Source organism: Cataglyphis hispanica, chromosome 2 (assembly GCF_021464435.1).
Source record: "Cataglyphis hispanica isolate Lineage 1 chromosome 2, ULB_Chis1_1.0, whole genome shotgun sequence".
In the NCBI taxonomy this organism is placed as follows: Eukaryota; Metazoa; Arthropoda; class Insecta; order Hymenoptera; family Formicidae; genus Cataglyphis; species Cataglyphis hispanica.
Window position 1 is genome coordinate 8,969,617 of NC_065955.1, and position 21,978 is coordinate 8,991,594.

General features: G+C 29.3%; 1 protein-coding gene across 1 annotated transcript; it reads left to right on the forward strand.

Moving 5' to 3' along the window:
* Window positions 1-1,313: 1,313 nt before the first annotated feature.
* LOC126859090 (proton-coupled amino acid transporter-like protein CG1139) lies at window positions 1,314-21,147 on the forward strand. Its single transcript, XM_050610042.1, has 8 exons — window positions 1,314-1,672; window positions 10,961-11,013; window positions 11,270-11,395; window positions 12,661-12,933; window positions 13,440-13,524; window positions 19,152-19,421; window positions 19,818-20,172; window positions 20,448-21,147. Exons 1-8 carry the CDS (start codon window positions 1,637-1,639, stop codon window positions 20,690-20,692), a joined length of 1,443 nt encoding a protein of 480 aa, XP_050465999.1. The 5' UTR covers window positions 1,314-1,636; the 3' UTR covers window positions 20,693-21,147.
* Window positions 21,148-21,978: the final 831 nt, after the last annotated feature.

Consider the following 21,978-nt stretch of genomic DNA (forward strand, 5'->3'; position numbering starts at 1 on the left):
TAATACGGAGGAAGAAAAATATTTTACAATGAGTAATATTCGTTGGTAAAATATTTTTACTTCGAAATATTACACATCTCAAATTTTATTGATATGTTAGTTTTTTCCACATTTATCGTATATTTAAATTATTTTCATACAATATATCTCACGTTCTTATCTTACTTGCAAATTACTTAGAAATTTACAGCGAAAATAATATCATTTAAAGGATTGAAAGTAGCATGTTATGAATGCTAGATAATAAATATGTATCTTTTACCACAAATGTCTTGTGTTGACACCGGTGAGACCGATTTCAAAGTATTATATAACTCGGATAATATTTAAAAGGGAACACATAAATTAAATTCATTTACAAAGCCCACATGTATGATACACACATCCACCAAAGTTATAAGTTGTAAGTTGTAAATTGTTGATTGAAACAACTTTTAAATAACTATAACTTTTAATTGCGTTATCAAATGTCTTGATGAAACTCAGATTTAACTTTTAATCGAAAAAAGAATATATAATAATATTTTAAATAGTTTTTTAAATAATCTGAAATAAACTTTTTATCATAAAATATTTTTCAAGTCCTTAAGATTTAATTAAACTGCTAAAAAATAAGCGAAAAATACACACACACACCGAAAAATATCTTCATATTTATTATATATGTATAATATATTTAATAATATATATTATATATTAATTTATAAATTTAATTAAATATATAACTTTAATTTGATATATAAATATAATTTAATATATAAATTTAATTTATTTATATTAAATATATTATATATTATACATATATTTAATAAATTCTATTATATTGTATTCTAATAGCTTTCTCTCCCTGCTCTTTAAAAAATTGAACATTGACAAAACGCTATTTTTAATTACAATGCGTAACCATTAAATTAATTATTCATGTTTTAAAGTTATACGCATACTTATTTACTCGCATTCTTGTTTTTATATACTCGTGAGTACATTATACGCGTATAAGGATTTATCTCGTGCATGCAAATAAATGCAAAAGCAAAATATTCTCGCGTAACATAATCGATTGGCTCGGTGACTTGAACGCTCACTTTCGGAGGATATCGTTTTGAAAAATATTAATCGTCCTGAACCAGGCTGGTATTTACTACGTCGTATGGTGTCTACGTGCTTATTCCAAGCTCATGCCATCCATCAATCAATCGATCGGCTGAATGATCGCGGTTTTTCTCGCCGAGATGATACACATAATGATACGGTACATAATGATACCGCGAGCGCGAGTCACACACATGTGCTCTCGCCGCGCGTTGCTATATAAATAATACTTCGCGCTAAGACAGATCAGTCGACTTGCGGCGGCCGTACCTATCACGGTGAATAATGCAACGGACTTATAGAGATTAAATCTTCTCACGATCGTTCGATTTTCTGTGCACCCACATATTTTTCTTTCTCTCTCTCTCTTTCTCTCTCTCTCTCTCTCTCTCTCTCTCTCGCTCTTTCTCTTTCAGTTTCCCGTCAACCTGTTCTCCACAATCTTCTCCAACCCTTTCACTCGGTATCTTCATTCCTGCCATATGCGAATTCACCCTTCGGCGAGAACTTGATTATTTATATATATTGTGATCCATCCTCCAGGATGTCGCATGACAATCTAGGATTTACATCGAGCACGGTGAGTGAAATGTTATAATACCGATAAAATGTCAAGTTACGTTAGAGAAATGATTTTTTTGTATACAAAAAGTACAAGTATATTTTATATATACAGAGAAAGCAAAATCCGTAGAAACCATAATGAAATCTGATTTTCAATTATGATTTTTCTCTGACTTTAATAATTTATCACACATTCGTCTCTATTGGATTTGTGTTATCACGTCAATCCTCGAAATCATTTCGCGCAAATATATATATGTATATATATATATATAAAGTATCTTTCCAGTGTATAAAAAACGTAAACATGTTTTTTTCTTTTTCGAAAATAAAGCAGTGAAAAGTGACGTGTGGCACCTTTGACATGAAAAGGATTTGACACAAATGTTGAAATGTTGAAAATTCTATTGTAATGATGAAAAATAAGTTTGCGAAGATAAGGCGCGTTTATTGTTGCTTTGTTTATGTCAAGCCATCAAAGATCATATTCTTACATACTTTCTTGCGAGAAAGATATGCGTAACAAAGATAGAGTTGGGAATTTCTGAATAGAAATTATTTAATTTTTATAGAACATAAAAAGGATTTGACAACGACATTTTAGACAATAAGACTACAATAAATGTACATTAATGTATGTAATTATAGACATTAGATGTATATAAAATATAAGACGCGTTTACTACTTTATTTATGTTTTGAGTCTTCAAAGAGATCGCTGTATTCTAAATTTTTATATTTTCTTATGAGAAGAAATGTGTAATGTACAAAAACAGTTTGGAATTTTTAAGCAGAAAATTATTAAAATAATCTATATTATAGCTCTACAAATATAAAATTATTTTAAACTATTTTAGATATAATTTTAGAAACTATTTAAAATAATTTTTCAGTAAATTATTTTTTTTTATTGCACAAAATATAAGACCTTACATCCAGTCTCTTAAGACAAGACTGCAGTATACCAATAATGCATATGTGACGTTATACGTAAACAGACTTATATAAGACAAACTATACTTCTCAGATTATTTTATGTGTCATTTATTCTTGTCAAAAATTAATATTGTGTGCATAATTTGATATAATTTTGAAATATTGACGCGGTATTAACTGCGCGATTTTTCAATGGATATATTCCCTAGAAAAAAAATTCTGTAGAATAAATATATTTTCTAAATATAAAGTTATTTAAGCATAAATAAATAATGCACATAAGATAAGATAATATAGCATATGTGTAAGATATCGTAAAAAAAGGTATACATGTTTAGCGCACATTTTGGTAATGGAATGTTTTTATAGAATTTTTGATAAAAAGTAGTAGAATTTTTGTTTTAATAATATTACTTAACAAATTTTGTTATTAAAATTTTACTATATTAATGAGCTAAAAAATAACAGTATTTAAAATTTAAATTAAAATGTTTACAAAATTAAAAAAAATTCAAATTACAAATTTTAACAAAATACTAAAATATTAAAATAAAAAATTAATTTTCGAAAATCTGAATCTTTGCATAAAAAGATCTTTGATTTATTCGTAACATTTAATGAGAAACTTAAATTTAAAGTTATTAAAAAAAAGAGATTTTAAAAATACGAGTTACACGATGGAGATATAACATTCGAAATGAATTGCATACCAATATGATATACTCATAGCAAAAAATAATTCCCTTTAAACTCATTCGTCCGTAGAGCTTATATGTCGATATGTCTTTTTTTTAATAGCAATGAACCATTATATACAGGACATAGAGAGGATAATAATAAATCTGGGTAACTGTTGCGCACTTGATATTTTCGACGGCTTGGATGATTGCGTGATGTTTCGATCATGAGCCCGGTTATGAGAGTGGAAAGTTTGCGCTGATATATATATATATATATATATATATATATATATATATATATATATTTGCGCAAACCGAACTCTCAAACGTTGAAGGACAATCGTTCATTCGCTCGATTTTTTTTTTTTTAAATGCGCTCGTTGACGCCGTCCGTATTTCTTGCTCGTTTATACAAATAATAGTCGGTGATTAAAGCTATTGCACAATGAGGAAATATTAAGTATACCGAGTCGAACTGGTCTACTAACTGATTGTGAATCTAACAACTAGCTTTTACACGAATGTCCTTCCCGCGACTGACTTTGCAATTGCGCCCGCCTCTTCTCTCTCCTTCTCCCTTTTTTGCCGTCGAAGGCAACCAGGATACAATGCTTGTTCTTTTTTAGGCGTGCACAATTATTCGAAAGTATATTTGAATTATTATACGAAATGCGTTTTGTGCCTTTCCCCTTGTACACAATGTAGACTTTTAAACGACCTTGAGTAGACGTGCAGTCGATTTTTTCCCCGGTGTACATTTCAAGGAAGATTTAATTACGAAAGATCTTTAACATATCAAATGCATGTTAAAAAATTTCAATAAATTAAATTAACTTTAGTCCAAGAAAAACTTACTTCAAGTTTTACATCAGAAATATAGACCTACCATTTAAAGTTAACTGAAATAAAATGTAAGTGCAGTAATATATACGCATTATCTGTATGATGATATAATTGTATAAATCAGATAGTTACATCATAATTTTGTCATTGATCTCTTTTATTCTGGAACGGAAACGCTGCACCCATGGTATCCTCGATTGAATATCGAATGCCGCAATAGTTTCCTCTGTCATTTGCCTATCTTCGGTTGAAAAGGGAGCATCTGATTTAATTCTTTTGTTATGACGCACTAAAGTTTGTATAACGTCTAAATACACTTTAATGTCTCTCTCTTTCTCATATTGCTATTGACTTTCTAACATATGACCTGAGCATTTTGATACGTTTTAATTTTTTTTTTTTTTTTTATTTACTTCGACAAATGATGCTATACTATTGCGAATTATTTCTTTCCCTCTAGTAGTAAAATTATATATCCGACTTTAATGATTATATATTTAATCAAATTTTTAATTTTTTAATCGGTAACGACTCGGTGTATCATATGTTGAAAATCATTCCTGTTAACAATTTCGCACGGATTATTCTTGTTGCGCCACTGAAAATGTTCCGCGTATTGATAAGAATGACTTAAATGTACGTATTTGTCACAAACAAGATACATATGGGACAATGAATCTTTCTTTTCGCGAATACGCTTTTTGTATATACACGATTTTTCAACTACATTGTGTAGCACGGTTGTAATGCATATGTAATCATAATGAATATCTAACACGTATACACATACACACGTATATATGACACCGTGGAAAATAAAAAGATCGTAGCCGCATACACTGATTGAGTAGCTCTAAGGCAACCTGAAGCTCTAACACAGAGAATACCGGTTTTATCTCGATTGAGATACAGCTTGTGTAACAGATACATATATTCAATGGCGATGTGTGCGCGCACGTAACAAGTCTCTTTATTCAACAACCGATTACTATATCATACTATACAAAATATATATGTATAAAATATATTCTAAGCCGATAAAATATATTTTTGTGATAGAGAATTTTTTTGCATTTTTGTTTTAACAATATTACTACAAATTCATATTATTAAGAGTTTAATATATTATTAATATATTATTAAATTAAATATATTAATTTGAATTTAATATTATATTAATATTATATTATATTATATTATATTATATTATATTAAATTAAATCGTCAACAAAATATTTGAATGTTATTTTTCGGAAATCTGAACTTCGTGCAATCGTAAAAAGATCTTTTATTTAACAGCAAAATTGATCACAAAATTATATATATATATATATATTTATTTATTTATTTATTACGTGATTATTTTTGCGTATCGTATAAAAATTAAAAATCGATATAAGTCGATGAAATACACGTGCATTCGATATAATACTTATCTTCATGGCTCTTTTATTTTCTATTACATGTACAATTCGCCGCACATGTGCGATTCATTATACCCTCGGAAAAGCGGAAATATACGCGCATGGTCGATGCTTAATGTCAAGAACGACACGCGCGCGGAAGATAAAAGGAATACACGACATACAAAGTTGTCGGTGAAGTCGAAGCACACTTTGCCGCGAAATCTCTTATTGTTAGAAGCGGCGGCGTATTCTTTGATACTAATGCGAGCACATTACTTGCAAAATGATTGCGCACCTATTGCATCCGCTTCAGTCTATTTTCCCATTATCTTTTCATTCGATGAGACACGTGTATATATGTGGAAAATCCGTGGAAAATCCGTGATGCGTTTCGAACTGCTAATTCTTCGAGACCGTCGAGTATCGAAACGACTTCGATATTCCGGAGGATGCGATGTATTGCGTATCGAAGAAGAATGCAATGCGTTTTCAAGTGATTTCAACGAATTCAATTATAGCGTATATGATGATAGTCGTAGCGGAATACGAATTGCTTCACTTTTATCGAGCACAGTCTTGGACAAAATCATTTATCGCAAGTGAAATTAGAAGGAAAACGAACACTCTGATTCGCGTAAATATGAAAATTTATGTGAAAACTCAGAATTTTACGAAACAACATGAATTTCAATAATTATCTGTTCTACGAATTAAACTAATTAAATCAGATTAAGTGATTCTTGCTCGATAATTCACATCGAAGATTCAGAATTGAAATTCGCGATTTATTTATGTAATAAAGTTCTTTATTTATGTTTCAATCTTTTTGAATTGCAATTAGATTTAATAAAATACGAAAAAACTCGTCACAATAGTATGTGAATTAATGTATAAATGTCACTTTTATGATATTATATACATACACAATTTATAATATAATTAAAAATTCTATAGTAATTTTATGTATATAAAAAAATTAATGCCTTATGTAATAATGTAAAAAATTGTTTTTAAGTATATAGTATGATAATACTTGTGAGATATTTCATAAATATGAATGAAAGATTATCTAAGATAAATTGTGTCTGAAGCACTTCTATGACAAACAAAAATATTTGAAAAAAAACCTTGGTACTCTTGATTGAACGATGACTTCAGATTGCGTCAAGAATTTGATAAATAAAAGCTTAAGTTTTATTGACTAAAAAAACAGATATTAAAAGATTAGAGAAGCACTTGAGTTTATATAAAGTATTTCTCTTCTCGACTACATATTGATAAATACACTTTCTATGATATATATATAAAGAGATTTTATTAAATGGAAAAATATTATTATCAGCAATTCTTTATACGATAAAGAGATTGTCAATATTAAAAATATAATTATATTATATTAATTACGTTATTATATTAATACGTTTTTTGAAATATAATTATATTACATTATTTTTTTATATTTTCTGAAATATGTTTTTCTAATATGGATATTAATAAATTTGAATTAATATAATTAGTTCAAATATTTGCAGAAAACACTTTAAAATTAAAAGAAGAAATTGAAAAAGAAAAGAAATCTATTCAGAAAGATTAAAAAATTAAAAAAATTTTCTTTATTTTGCATATCTAGGAAAATTATTAATTGTAAACATTGCAGAATAACATTGCAAATAAAAAAAAAAATGCATGGAATGTGAACAGAAGTGGCAAAAGACTCTTTCAAATTTGATTCATATTGATTTGACTGATAGATTATCGCTCCATTTTTTTATCAAGATTTATTCATCTTATTAATGCAAATCTCATTATCGATTAATAGCAGTCATTAATATTTATTAGAGATTTGTATCAGTTTGATCGTATTTTGCAGAAAGCTATCTATTTATCGGCATATAATATTCGCGAATTTAATTCGTTTAATCTGATATTACGCATTATTTTTGCGATGGTCACGCAATACTTACAAACATGTGTATAAAAAATTATGATAATTTTATAACATAATACAGATGAAATTTGTCCGTTGTGTATGCACAATTTTGCCACGAATAGTTGCAATTTGAACAATTAGCATACTTAGTAAGTGTGCTTATCGTAGAATTCTTCTGAATTCCGTGATATTCCATTCATTTTTTTCATGTTTTCTAATCTTGTCTGGCCGATATCAGAAAACTAATAACTAATTTTTAGATATTGAAAGTTAACACATTAAAATCCGTTGACGTAATACTGCCTACGTGATGATATACACTTAGGTAATACTGTGTTAGTGGACTTTAATGTGTTAATAATTTCGATTTGCTACATCCGGTTGACTAATTACCAACGCAAAACATTAATGAGATTATGCATGTCTGCATAAAATTATTAGGCAATAAAATAAACTTGAATGTTTAATTTGTACATATTCACACTTCATCATGTACTATGGTTCTTCGAATTTTTAAATGTTGAATTTGTTAAAAAATATATATCGAATAGATAATAAAGTTTTTTAAAGAATATACATGAGTTAATTCGAAAAATATGAAATTAATATATGATATTTTATTATAAAATGATTTAACAATAATTTATAATTATATATATATATATATATATATATATATATATATATATATAATTTAGTTTAAAAAGCTTTATGATAATAAGCTTTTATGTAAATTTCATTCAGTTACACAAATAGTATGAACAAATAGTACTGAACTTACTCGTCGAAATGCCGAAAAAAATTTCGTTTCAATATCGTAATCATGTTATTTATCGACGCAAAATATAGATGTTCTGGAAAATAAACGTACACAATATATACCGCGTCTCCCTATGCGAAAAAGAATCAATCTTGGAATTATACCAGATTTCCAAGCATAATACTACAGATATAAAAATCCTTAATTATCATAGTATCGCAAATAAGGGGCTCTAACAAAAGTGTTGACAATAGAAATTTCGTTCTTGGGAAAGATAGGTAGAAGGTGGCTCATCTGTCTGCTTAACAATATTTATCTGTGTATTCCGTTTCGTAAATTGATACTCACACAAATAAACACATAATCCATAATTAATTGGGCGTGCATGGCACGCACTCACATGCCGAACATGTGTGTGATGTGACAACTGTATAATGAACATGTACAAGACAAGAGAAAAACGTAAATAAGGAATGTTTATAATCAGTATTTAAATGATTTTAATTTTAAATTATTTAGCTACTGCTAATTGACACATAATAATAGACGTTTTAATATAATCTCCTTACAGAAGACGGCGAGACAAGGAAACAAGAACTTTGACGCGTGAACGAATTGCATGTTTACTAAAAGAGTTATGTCTTTCTTAGCAATCATTGGTAACGTGTTGGTCTGGTAAATACGTTACCAGACAATTATATTTTCTTTTTAACAACTTGACACATTATTAACATAACAATGAAACATTAATAATTTTTCAATACATAAATTGCATCAAAATTAAATAATTTTGTTGTTTATGGAAAAATGTTTATATCACGAAAGAGACAGGGAGAAAACATACAATTTTAGCAATGTACATTTAATATATTGACTTAATTGTATTGACAAGTACATTATTTATTTATATAAACATTAATGTGCAAAGAATAAATACATAAAATTGCGAATATATTCTTATAAGTAATATTGGAAAATAAAAAAAGATCTTATTATACACATATATACACACACACACATAAAAAGCAGAGATACTATTAGATATGATGTGTCATATTATTGACATATTTGGGTATAATGGAAACTTTTTCATAACGTCTTCTCTTCATATGTTTACACTAGATAGTCTACATTTTTATTTGATTATTAAATAACGTCGAAACAACGTCGACGAGGGAATCTTCCATCGTGTTCGCTATCGCATAACTGTTACGTCGTTAATGACGCATCTCATTACTTTTGTGGGCGTAGTCTTTTCGCTTTGAAGGACGTATTAAATGATTGTATCCGTGCATTATGCAATTTGTGGTTTTTGCAGTAAAATGCGAGAAAATTTCCCGTTCTTGTTGCATTTAGAGCCTTAACTGCACGTAAAGAAGTCGTATCAATCACTTGAAGAGAATTATGCAAATGTCAGCCGACAATTTTCGCAATTTACGGTTTAAGATCGCAGAAAGGTAGAATCATAAAATTTATCCGCGGTTAGACCAATAAATTTATTGAGACGATAGAGTCGTAAAATTTATCTGGTTAGAAAAAATTTATTAATTCAGAATTAAGTTCAGAATTAATTTAGTTAAATTTATTCAGAATTTTGATCTGAATAAATTTGACAATAAAATTTTCAAATATAATATTTTTATACATGCAAAAACTGTACCTCTAGTTATAATTAATCGTGTACAGAATGGATTAAACATACCTTACATAGAGATATCCGAAGATATCGAAGAGAAAAATTGGAAGAGGAAAATTTATCGCGATTGAAATAGAGCGTGAAACAATCATGTACTAATATTAGACAATTGCGCTTGCACGCAATCGATTGAATTATACTAACGGAAAAAACCTAGTGAAGCTTCTTATTAAAATTAATGTCTATAGCTGCGAGCGCGGAATATTACAAGATAATTAAGGAAGACAAGGAGGATACATATATTCGTACGTTTATTTCCAAGCAATTAATCAATGTGTAATCGTGCGTATAATGTATACTTTTAGGGTTATTAATGATATTCAAAATTTTATATTTATGCTAAAGAGAGTTTGCTAACTTTTCGAGTTTGTGCGCGTAATTTCGAAGCTCGTCGTTGAAAAACTCATAAATTACTTACGAGCTCGATGCATATCACGTACGGCATTAGCATGATTATAATAATAATTGTAAAAAGCGCAAAAATTTAAAGATTCTAAAAAATCGTAGCCTGCTTTCTGAATTATTTTTACAATGAATAAACTCAATCAAAGTCTGTAAATTCTATCATTTATTATATTATATATTGTCCTCTAGCATCGTCATATATATAATACACACACACACACACACACACACACATATATATATATAATAGTTTGCATTATACATTGGATAATAAAAAGACGTAAAAGTGTAAGCGTGTGTATTTTGTAAATTATATATAAATGTTTTCATAAACTCATATTTTTTAAGAAATATAAAATAAAATATAAAATGTTTGTGATTCTTCCATACGTAAACAATGTCTAAAGTTGTTAGCTATTAATAATTAATAATTATTATTATACATATTTCATTTTTTAATAAATATTCTAATTTGGGAAAGAGAGAGAGAGAGAGAGAGAGAGAGAGAGAGCTCTATACGTCTATACGTAGAAATTAAAATGTAATGTGCTGATACAAATAATATTTATCGCGATAAATTATCAATATATTTATGTACATTTGTTATTGCTATATATGAATTCATTATTTGTTTTTTTTCTTTTATAGGTTGCTTTGCAGGATTTGAAAAAATCTCCGCCATTTAAGGAGTATCAAAATGGGTGGGTATCATAATATAAGTTTCGAGAATATAAAGAGTTCTATTTATTATTTAAATGAACTATCCAAGATCTCTTTTAATTTTAAGAAAAAATATTAACAATGTAATTTATAAGATTAATGTAAAAAATATTGTTTTATTTATTATGATGTGTGTGATATTCTATTTTTTACTATTATTATATCTCAGAAAGCATGATTTTTTAACACGTGTCTATTTGAGCTTAAGATTTTGTATGAAGGTAGCATTTTTTACAGTTACGGATCGAATGAGAAACGTGGCAATGTTTATTCTTTGGAACTCGAAGAAAAGAGGAAAAGTGTAGATGAGCAGAACGACGATTATGACCCATATGATTATAGAGTAGTGGAGCATCCAACTACGTGAGTATCTTTCTCTAAAATATATTTTTGCGCTCTAATATTTATACAACCATTTGTATATACAACCATTTGTATATAAAACCAAATATAGATAAATTAAAAACAGGAAATATTATCAAGAAACCGCCAAATCTCAATCCTCTGCTATTAAAATTCTATTAGAGTTCTGCTATTAAAATTATTATTAAAAAATGTTATTAAAACTAAGTTAATAGAAAAAGAGAAATAATTAATCACTTTTTTTTTAATGGAGAAATAGAAGTAAATATTTGCGCTTAAAAAATGATAAACACTCAATTGAAAGAAATTAATATCGCATATATGATAATTTCTGATATGAAAGGTGAATTTATATGCTATTGTTAAAAAGAAAATATTTCTGATTGTGGCAATATCTACTTGATACATCTTTTCTGATATTTTATCATTTCGATAAATCTGATGATATTAGAGTTGTTTTTTTCTTAATCTGTATTTGTGAAATCTTTCAATTAATAAAACGGGCTTACCAATTATCGTTGTTACGACATGTTGTTAAAATTATTCAATCAGTATCTTATCAAGAAGCACTTGATTTATTAAGGGCTTAATCAAAGTGAAAAACGATACTACGTGTCATTCTAGGTGACCAAGAATGTTTATGTAATGTGCGGTACTTTCTTTGCATGCGAAATGACGCTTGATTATTCGCCGCACGTTTCACGCTAAGCACCTTATTAACGCAATTTCCTACGTACTCAAATAATCAAATCGAAAGACTCGATGACTCACCTTCCTGGTGAAAACGCGGAATTCTTGACGCGTAATTCTCTGTCATAATTAATGTATAAATTATTACAATCACTACCAATGCGAGGCAATAATTCTCATCAACTTTGACTTAATTAATTCCACATTCAAACATATATACGCGCACTCAATATTTATTTTACAAACATTACTTTAGCTGTACAACATCAATGAGCAGTGTGCGTGTAAAATCATGAAAACGCACGTAAATATATCTAGTGCTTTCTATCATAAAAGTCAATATCATAATTTAATTTGGATTTTATAATTTCGAATATAATTACGAACGTGTTGCAGTGATAAACATCTGATAAACATCTAATTTGGATTTTATAATTTCGAATATAATTACGAATGTGTTGCAGTGATAAACATCTGATAAACATCTAATTTGGATTTTATAATTTCGAATATAATTACGAACGTGTTGCAGTGATAAACATCTGATTTCTTTGCAATGACATTTGAATTTTCAGGAACATGGAAACATTGCTCCACTTGCTAAAAGGCAGTTTAGGCACCGGAATTCTCGCGATGCCGAAAGCTTTTCACAATGCCGGATATATTACCGGTCTGATAGCCACGGTCATCATAGGGCTACTTTGTACATATTGTATGCGAATACTCGTCTTCTCAGAGTATGAATTGTGCAAGAGAAGAAGGGTGCCGTCCATGACGTATCCGGCAACCGCGGAATCTGCACTGAGCGAAGGACCGCTGTTTCTCAGGCCATTTTCCAAAGCCTCTATGTAAGTGTGTATGTGTGTATCATACTTTTCTATAAAATTATATTTTATCCAATTCTAGACACCTTATATATATATATATATATATATATATATATATATATATATATATATAAGGTGTCTAGAATTGGATAAAATATAATTTATAGAAAAAGTATGATATATGATTATATATATATATATGTATATATATATATATATATATATATATATATATATATATTTCATAAAGAAAAAGTAGAGAAAGAAAAAAAAAACATATTTATGTATCTCTTATGTATTTCGCGTGTTTTCGTTACTGATAAAGATAATTAAATAGTACTTAAATTGCTCTAATTTAAGTACTATTTAATTATCTTTAAGGGAGAGCTTTCATCGTATATTTTAAGCAATTAATATTTTATTAAAATAATGAGGATGTAATTAAAAGAAGACAGTCACAATAGAAGCTCTTAGAATAAAAGTCGCACCTGTGTTTTATGAAAGATTCTTGTTTTTCGTATTCGCAGACACATAATAAACATCTTCCTGATGATATACCAGATGGGCACTTGCTGCGTCTACATCGTTTTCATTTCCAGTAATCTACAAATGGTGAGTGTCCCCACTATACTTGGAATACGTAACGCATTACGCTTTCCATTTGACGTCACGGCATTCAATGTTAAACTTTTATCATTGAATTATCATGTAATTGTCTGTTTGTACACGTTGCTCATCCTAGTAATCGGTGCCTACTCGCTATAGATGCGAGATGTACTAAAAAAAAAAACTTGATTTAAATTAATTGGCATGTCATCTTAAAAAAAAAATCGAGTGTTAACAAAAAAGTGAGTTTTAGCGATAAATGATGTTATTATAATAATTGAGTGTTGTAGTAATTATTATAATATTGAGTCATATAGATTTTATAGTATGCGATTTAAATTTAATCTCGCACATATTATTTTCATTTCATGCTCGTTTACACATCAATTGATAAATCGCTTATGGTTTTTCCTAAGTCTTATTTAAAACGCATAGGCAGGTAGAAAATAATCTGGGTCAGGGAAAAATACGCCGCGAGAATACACGAGTAGACAGTCGCTGTAATTAATGTGCGTGCGGTTGATTCAAGGTGATTGCACCTAACGTAGACGGCCGGCCGTCGACATTTTATACAATGTTACGTCAACAGGATCGAAATCGAGAGAGCATGATTCTTAAACCCTTTTTATGCGAATTTATTCAAATACCGTAAAGACAATTCTGCTCTTACAAATTTTTATCTTTATCAATTAAATTAGATAAAGCCAAGGAAGAGGAAAAGATAGATTTAATCAATATAAATTTGAATAAATTATGCCATTAACGATACTTGATATTTTTTTTTACTTTCACATATGATTTATCGAGCAGAATAAATACTGCATGATTTATCATTTTTACAATTTGTTTTGTAATAAGTCATTTTACGATAACAAATATATAACGCTTAGTGCATCGATGTGTTTGTATATGCGTACGCAATAGGCGATTCGGCATATAAAGTTGCGAGAGAGACAATATCATTTGTATATAATGTCTCTATTATAAGGAAAAAAATATATTTTTTTTTATTTGAGCGTTGTTTATTGCGTGTGTTTTGAAATTTTGGCATTAAATGATAAGATGCGCGTCGCGTCGCGTCTCTCGCGCGGATTATAAAAATTACAAATTGACATATTTATGTCAATTTTATTTCAGTTTCATATTCTTGTGTCCCACGCCGGATTATTATGCGAGATTGTACACGTGCGGAATGATTTATTATGAAATTTTATACTATCTCGTCGGTCGCAGGAGATTCTGTTGCAACGCAAGATTCTGTGCGCAAAGCAAGTAGAATCTTATCAAAAGTATAGGATCAAATGGAAACCATCTGCAAAAGTCGGACTGTTAACTTAAGTGCCGTTCACATAACGATTGTATATAGTATATAATAGTAAAATTCTTTAACTATTATATATTTTTTCGAAATTGGACGCAAATTTCAGCGAGCTAATCATGTGGAACGCACTTGATTCATTTTAAGAAATAAAACCTTCGCACTTTTATTTAATGAGTCGAGCAATGTCAATCGTGGATAAAAATAAGTAAGCGGAAGCAATTACTTTCAATGAATTCAATGAAAATCGAGGAATTTAGATTTAAAGAAGCGGCTGATAAAAAATTATTAAAAACATTTCATTTTATATGAAATCTATAATTTACATTAAAAAAGATGTTTGCACGCTTGCTGCAAAATGCAAATGCACTACAACATATTTGTACATTGCAATTTTCCATTAAGATAATTGCTCTAAGCCTTATGTGAACGACACCTTAACCGGCAGCGTTGAAAGGCGTTGCGTAGTACGCAATGTAATAGATAGTTATCTATAGTTACGACACGCGTGCTATTACAGTAAGTAGAGTGTACGTAGTAGATGCAACGAATGCATTCGCGTAAACCTGACGTAGGAACGAGCGTCCTGAGGGGTCGGTTGCGAAGAGAATGCAGCTGAGACGCATAAAATTGATTAATCGTTAATTGGATAAATGTCAAGATAAATATCTCTTTTAAATCATTGAACAAATATAATGTGTATTAGATACTTTTGAACGTAAGAAAATTCTTTATAAAAAAATGGAGAAAGCTTGAAAAATATAAGAAAAAAGAAGAGAAAAAAAATGACTAAATATGAGTTACATATAATATTACATTGGTATGTGTGTATATAATTTTTGCGACTTGAATATAACAAATGTTATATCCAAAGTTGTAAATAGTTAAAATCTGAAATTGAAAATGATATTATCGATGCATAAGTCAAGTTCCTTGGAATTTGAAGAATTCCAAAGGAATGAAACTTAGAATCTTTAAGGATTCTTTTCAAGAATTCATACAAATCTGATTGAGATAAGAATTATAGAGAAATCAAGTTTGGTGATTGCTCGCATGCTCGTACACACTCGTAGTTATATACCCTGTAATAAATACGCTGATGAATTATTTCTATCCGGAAGTTTCTGGCGGGTTATTCACTCCAATACACAAGGCAACTCAACGTGCTTTACGTAATATTCCAGTGGCGGATTTACCAGTAAACTGAATATTTAAGCAGTCACTTAACGTTCCAACTGCTAAAAGATTTTAATCGACACACACTTGAGACACAAATAATTTTTTAAATATTAATATATCTTTAAAAAGAAATTCTTGATCTCTTGATTATATTTTCCTTAAGATCTTTAGAGGCTTTAAATCCGCTCTGGTGCGGTATATAAACTGCAATTTCAGTTTAATAATTATCGAAGAAATAATAGCTTTTCAGCTATTTATTTCAATATTTTTGCTAAGATTTTTTATCTGCGATATTATTATACCAATTATACACACAATACTAGAGTTGCAGAATGTAGTATATATATATATATATATATATACGTGTGCAACAGTAGAAGCATTGATTATCAATGTTAACGGACCGTAACGCTATTTGTTAGTATCTTGATAAGCAGTCTGCTCGACACTTGCACTATCTTGATAAATACATCAGTCGTTTGTGCAATAAATAACAAAGTATAATTAGTATAACAAAGTATTTATAAATCATGACAATATTGTTTTTCTATTTTTCATTATATCATCATGGTAACAAAAGTTTTATTTTTTTATTTTTTATGAATTATTTTTTGATTATTTTAATCGATTCATACAGTTTTAAAATTACAATTACGAGGATAAAAATTTATTATTTTCATTCTTATAACGATATTTTTAATTGACATTAATCTTAATTGAGAATCGCAAAGTACGTATGGCAAACAGTTAATCGACTATCACGAAGAATTAAGTATCGTAATTAATCGCTACAAGAGCAATATTTGGGTAACGAAAAGTCGCACATCGTATCTTCCTATCGTCGAGATGAGACAAGAATTGAACACATTTTCTAAATGGAAATCTTCAAGATGATTTAGATTTTGAGTCACGCTGAAAAAAGATATATCTTGTGACTTTTTGTCTTTGTTATCGAAATATATACATCAATACTAATAACTTTTTTGCAAGCAGAGAAAAAGAGAAAAAGATAAAAATTTTCTATTCATAAAAAATATACATATATCTGTCAATTGAACGATAATTAATAAGGGCATGTAATCGATGACATTGATCTCTGCGCAGAAATATTTCTTTATATTATAAATAGAATTTTCCTAAATGCAGATTAACTTTCAAGGGTGCATTTAATTGACAGCACGTTGTCTGTGGCGCGTCATTGTGTCTATCTTACATAAGACTAGATCCGACAGCGATAAACGACAGGCGTTAGATGATGGTAATGCGCCCATTTCCGCCTGTCCTTGAGATTAAAACATAATAATGACAACTAGTATGCTAAGAGTGGAACAGCAAAGTTGTAAATTGACATCTGATTATCTAGATGAGAGATATCTAGATTATAGATATTTTCAAAACTGCGTGATATCGATGCTCTTTGTTAATTACAAACACTCACAGAATGGTACATAAACGTAAATATATTAATCTTATAACATTCTTAGGAATCGCAATCTTAAATCTTTAATCAATGACGAATAGAAAATTTTAAATGAACGTATATCTCTAAGTAACTGTGACGGTGAAATAATGACTGTGTGATATAAAAAGTTTGTTAACATACGAGATTAATCGTGCATGGTGACATTTATTTTTGACTGCGGGTTTTAATATTAATCTTTTTTTTTTTTTAAGTATAAAGGAGTATTTGATAAAGATACATTATCGTTGCATAAATTAGCAATCTGAGATACAATGACGCACGCACTTTGAAATCTTTTTTCTCATGTTCACGTTTATTTGGAATTATTCAAGAATTGGCAATATTCGTTGAAAATTAATTTTATTTAAAATAATTTTTTCACTTTTTTTATGAATATATTATGTTATAATTACATTTTGTCGATGGAGAACGACTGAAGACCTGAGTTGACGATGTTTCTTAAGCGATATGTAAAATATATTATAATCCACATAGCTCTCTCTATTGGACTTTTTTATTTATTTTTATGTATTTATAATATTTATTTAAAACATTCAAGTCTTTTTTTTTTTTTTAAAGAAACAATTTAACAATCATGAGATAATCAACGCCAGTGTGATGAAAAGTTAGTTTAATAGAATGATAATAAATTGATTTGATAGGGAATTGGTTTTCGCGTCAATATTTTTTAATGAATTTTTAACGATCACTTTTATTCGACAAACTTTTTTCGACAAAAAAGATACACAAATTTAATTTTCAACGAAATTCCGAATGAATGAGAAGATGAGCGAAAAAATAATGTCATCCGTGCGTCGTTTTCAGATGCTACGTGAAATCGAAACACGTAAGTGTCATAAACGGAGATGAACTTTTCGCGTAATGACGGCGAAAAGTTCTCTATTAAGGACACGCAGGTGATGAGATCAAGATCGCATTGACAAGAAAATGGACGGTATGTATAAGCGTTTCGAGAAATCTCTAGTACACGCGATCTAATTGCGAATTCAATGTCAAATGTAAATACAAGACAGAAGTGCTGATTACGTTTCTCTCGACACATGATTGTCAATGTGATTAGTCGTATTAACGGAATTCAGTAGCGTTGTTATTCTTTTCATAAGGATTTATTAGAGTATATTGGACATTCCGTCTTTTTGTTACATTTTTTTATTTATAGATACGACTCGCGTGTGTCGAGGTACTGTTTAACGCGTAATAAATTACGTAACAGCATCATGCGTTTAATTGATTTATCATTAGGTTACAAAACTGAGAAACAAACTTTAAACTTGTTAGCGCCTGCATTCAAACACTGTGCATAAGAAGTTTACGTCATTTTTCTCTCATCCTAAATCATCTTTTTTCGAAAGTTAAAAGCTATAATAAAATTGTGCCTATACGCAAATACTATTCATTTATTTCGGACTTAATATATTTTAAAGTCAAATATATTTCAAAGTCTTATTATTCAAAGATAAATATGATTTTTCATTCATTAAATATATTAAAATAAAATCTTTAATGATTTAACAAATACGCTTGAAAATAAAGTGATTGTATTAAATTTTTCTTAAAGAAAAATCAAATGCACATTTTAAGCTAGAGATGTATTAAAATCAGATCTCAATTTTGCATCTGAATAATTACTTTTTTCCTTTTCTTCTTTTTTAGGCATTGAGTTCGTTTGTTTCAATGGAGTTGGAAACATACATGGCGATTCTGCTGTTACCTCTGATCTTCATTAATTACATCAGGAATCTTAAATTCCTGGCACCGTTCTCGACAATCGCGAATATTATCATGTTCACCGGATTTGCGATCATACTTTATTACATCTTCCGAGAGCCGTTGACGTTTGAGAACCGCGTAAAAATTGGAGAGGTCAAGAATTTTCCGCTCTTCTTCGGCACCGTTCTGTTTGCTCTCGAATCCATCGGCGTAGTAAGTAATCGATCGAAATGAAATAATGTACATTTCACACAAAGCAGCGCTTAATTATGAATACGTGATAATAAATAAAAATATGAGAATATTGAAAATTAATTTTTTCTATTAATTTTTTCTACTTTGTAAATTAAATACTGTTAATTAATATTATTTGCTATTATGTAAAAAATAACACAGTTTCACTTTTATAATAGTTTCAACATTTTTATAATAATTAGGAAATTATTGAGAAAATTTGTCAGTAACTATTTTTTTTTTTGCTATTTTACATACGGCTATTTGCCTTTAAATAAATATTGTAATATAAATATTTTATAATATTTAAGTTATTTTTGCTTTAGCTAAAAAATGTATATATATAGCTCAAATTTATTTATCATTCGTTTACAGATTATGCCATTGGAAAACGAGATGAAAACTCCGAGATCTTTCATGAAACCGTTCGGCGTACTCAACATCGCTATGAGCGTTATAGTCACGATGTATGCCACTTTGGGATTCTTTGGGTACATACGTTTTGGTAAAGACATTTTTGGTAGTATCACACTCAATTTACCTCATCACGAGCCTCTGGCAATCGCAGTACAAATCCTTCTCGCCATCGCCATCTTCTTCACGCATCCTATCCAGTGTTATGTCGCCATCGACATATCATGGAACGAGTATATCAGCCCTCTTCTCGAGAAGTATCGTTACAAACTGCTTTGGGAGTATGTTATCAGGACTTCCATTATTTTGATTACTTGTAAGCATATCTTAAAAATAACATGAAATTATATTAGATTTATTTCTTTTTAATTTATTAGTTTTTTTTTTAACAAAGAGAAATATTAAATCTTATTAATAATGTTTTAGATTCTTGTTCAAGTTAAGATATTATTTCTGTCTTATTGTTAATTAATTTGATAATTTTGTTCAATTAATTCTTTTATCATGTCTGTGATATGGGAAAGCAAATTAGATTAAGTAATCTTACTTAAATTACTAAATTTATTAATTTGTACGCGCAATATGATTCAGTTGGTCTGGCGATCACGGTCCCGGAGTTGGATCTCTTTATATCCTTATTCGGTGCGTTCTGTCTATCGGGTTTGGGACTGGCATTCCCAGCGATCATACAATTGTGCGCCTTCTGGAAGGTGATGGGACCCACAGAGAAGAAGATTATGCTGGCGAAGAACATATGTCTGATACTGATCGGCATGTTGGGCCTGTTCGTAGGCACCTACACGAGTCTTCGTGACATCATCGCCAAGTTCTCGTAAATTGTCAGCTTGACGAACTGTGCAATAAAATTGCCAAGAGCGGGGGCGGAGGAGGATGATGAGAGAAGGATAGCGAACTGGAACAGTTCTCGGATGCGAGAAACAAATCGACGATGTGATACGTAGTTTGAAGTTGCTAGAAGTAAGTGTAACTATAAATAGTGTCGCATTTAGAGGCTTCGGATCGAGAGGGACCGAAATAACGTTAACGTATTACGGCAGAGCTGTGACAATACTTCGGTTTCGTCGAGGACGGAATGAGGTTCCTAAATGCATGTGTCGATTCTGTGCGTTTCAATATTGCAAGTACTGTGTGCGAGTAGACAGATTGTAATAACGAGACGCGATCGAATCCTCGAAATGTTAAATGTCAATGTCAGTATTAGATCAGCGTGAGATGTATAAAAAGAGGTTTTATTGTATTATAAATAAAAATAATTTTATTTTCACACATATACCATCTGCAGCCAGTCCCTCTTCCTCTTCTCTCTTCTTTGATTTTGTTTTTCATTGTATATTTTTCTTCAAAATCATTGATACATTGTGAGCGAATTTAATCATATAATAATTATCTTATTTAATTATACATTTTAATTATACAGTTATAAAATTATACATATATAATATATTCTTGACCGCTGTTTTGTTGAGTTTTAAAATAATAGAAAAAATATTGTTTATATATATGTACAATATATTTATCATGCGACGTTACGTGAGAAAGAATCGATATTTCAGTGATATAAGTTATTGTCAAAAAATGAACGTATTCATCAAGTTTTATCTTCTTCATTTCATATAGATTCGTTTCCAGACGATCAATACTGATTATGTATGTCCAAACAAATATCTTATTATTGTATCCTTTAAACACACGCAGCAAAACATTTTTTTTCGGCCGACAAAATATTTAGTCATGAGTTGTTATGATATCAGTTTTATATTCGACAGATAATTGCATAGAGGCTTCTTTTTGTCAATTATTTTTATAATTATTTGTTCATATGCAGGAGTAGAGAACATCATTTTCGATGAAATATTAAGCTTATATATATATTCTCTTATCTTATTTTCGTGACATAATCCTAATGTAACATGATCATAATTATAAATGGAAAAGAATTTATTAAGACAGAAACTAATTGTGTTACATTTTAATATTTATTTTTCTTTTTTTTTTTAACAATCAAATTTAATTAACTTTATCTCTTTATAGACTTATTATGCAATTTTTACCGTCGATACGACCCACTTTGATCGGTGAGTAGAATCAGCCAAACACTCCA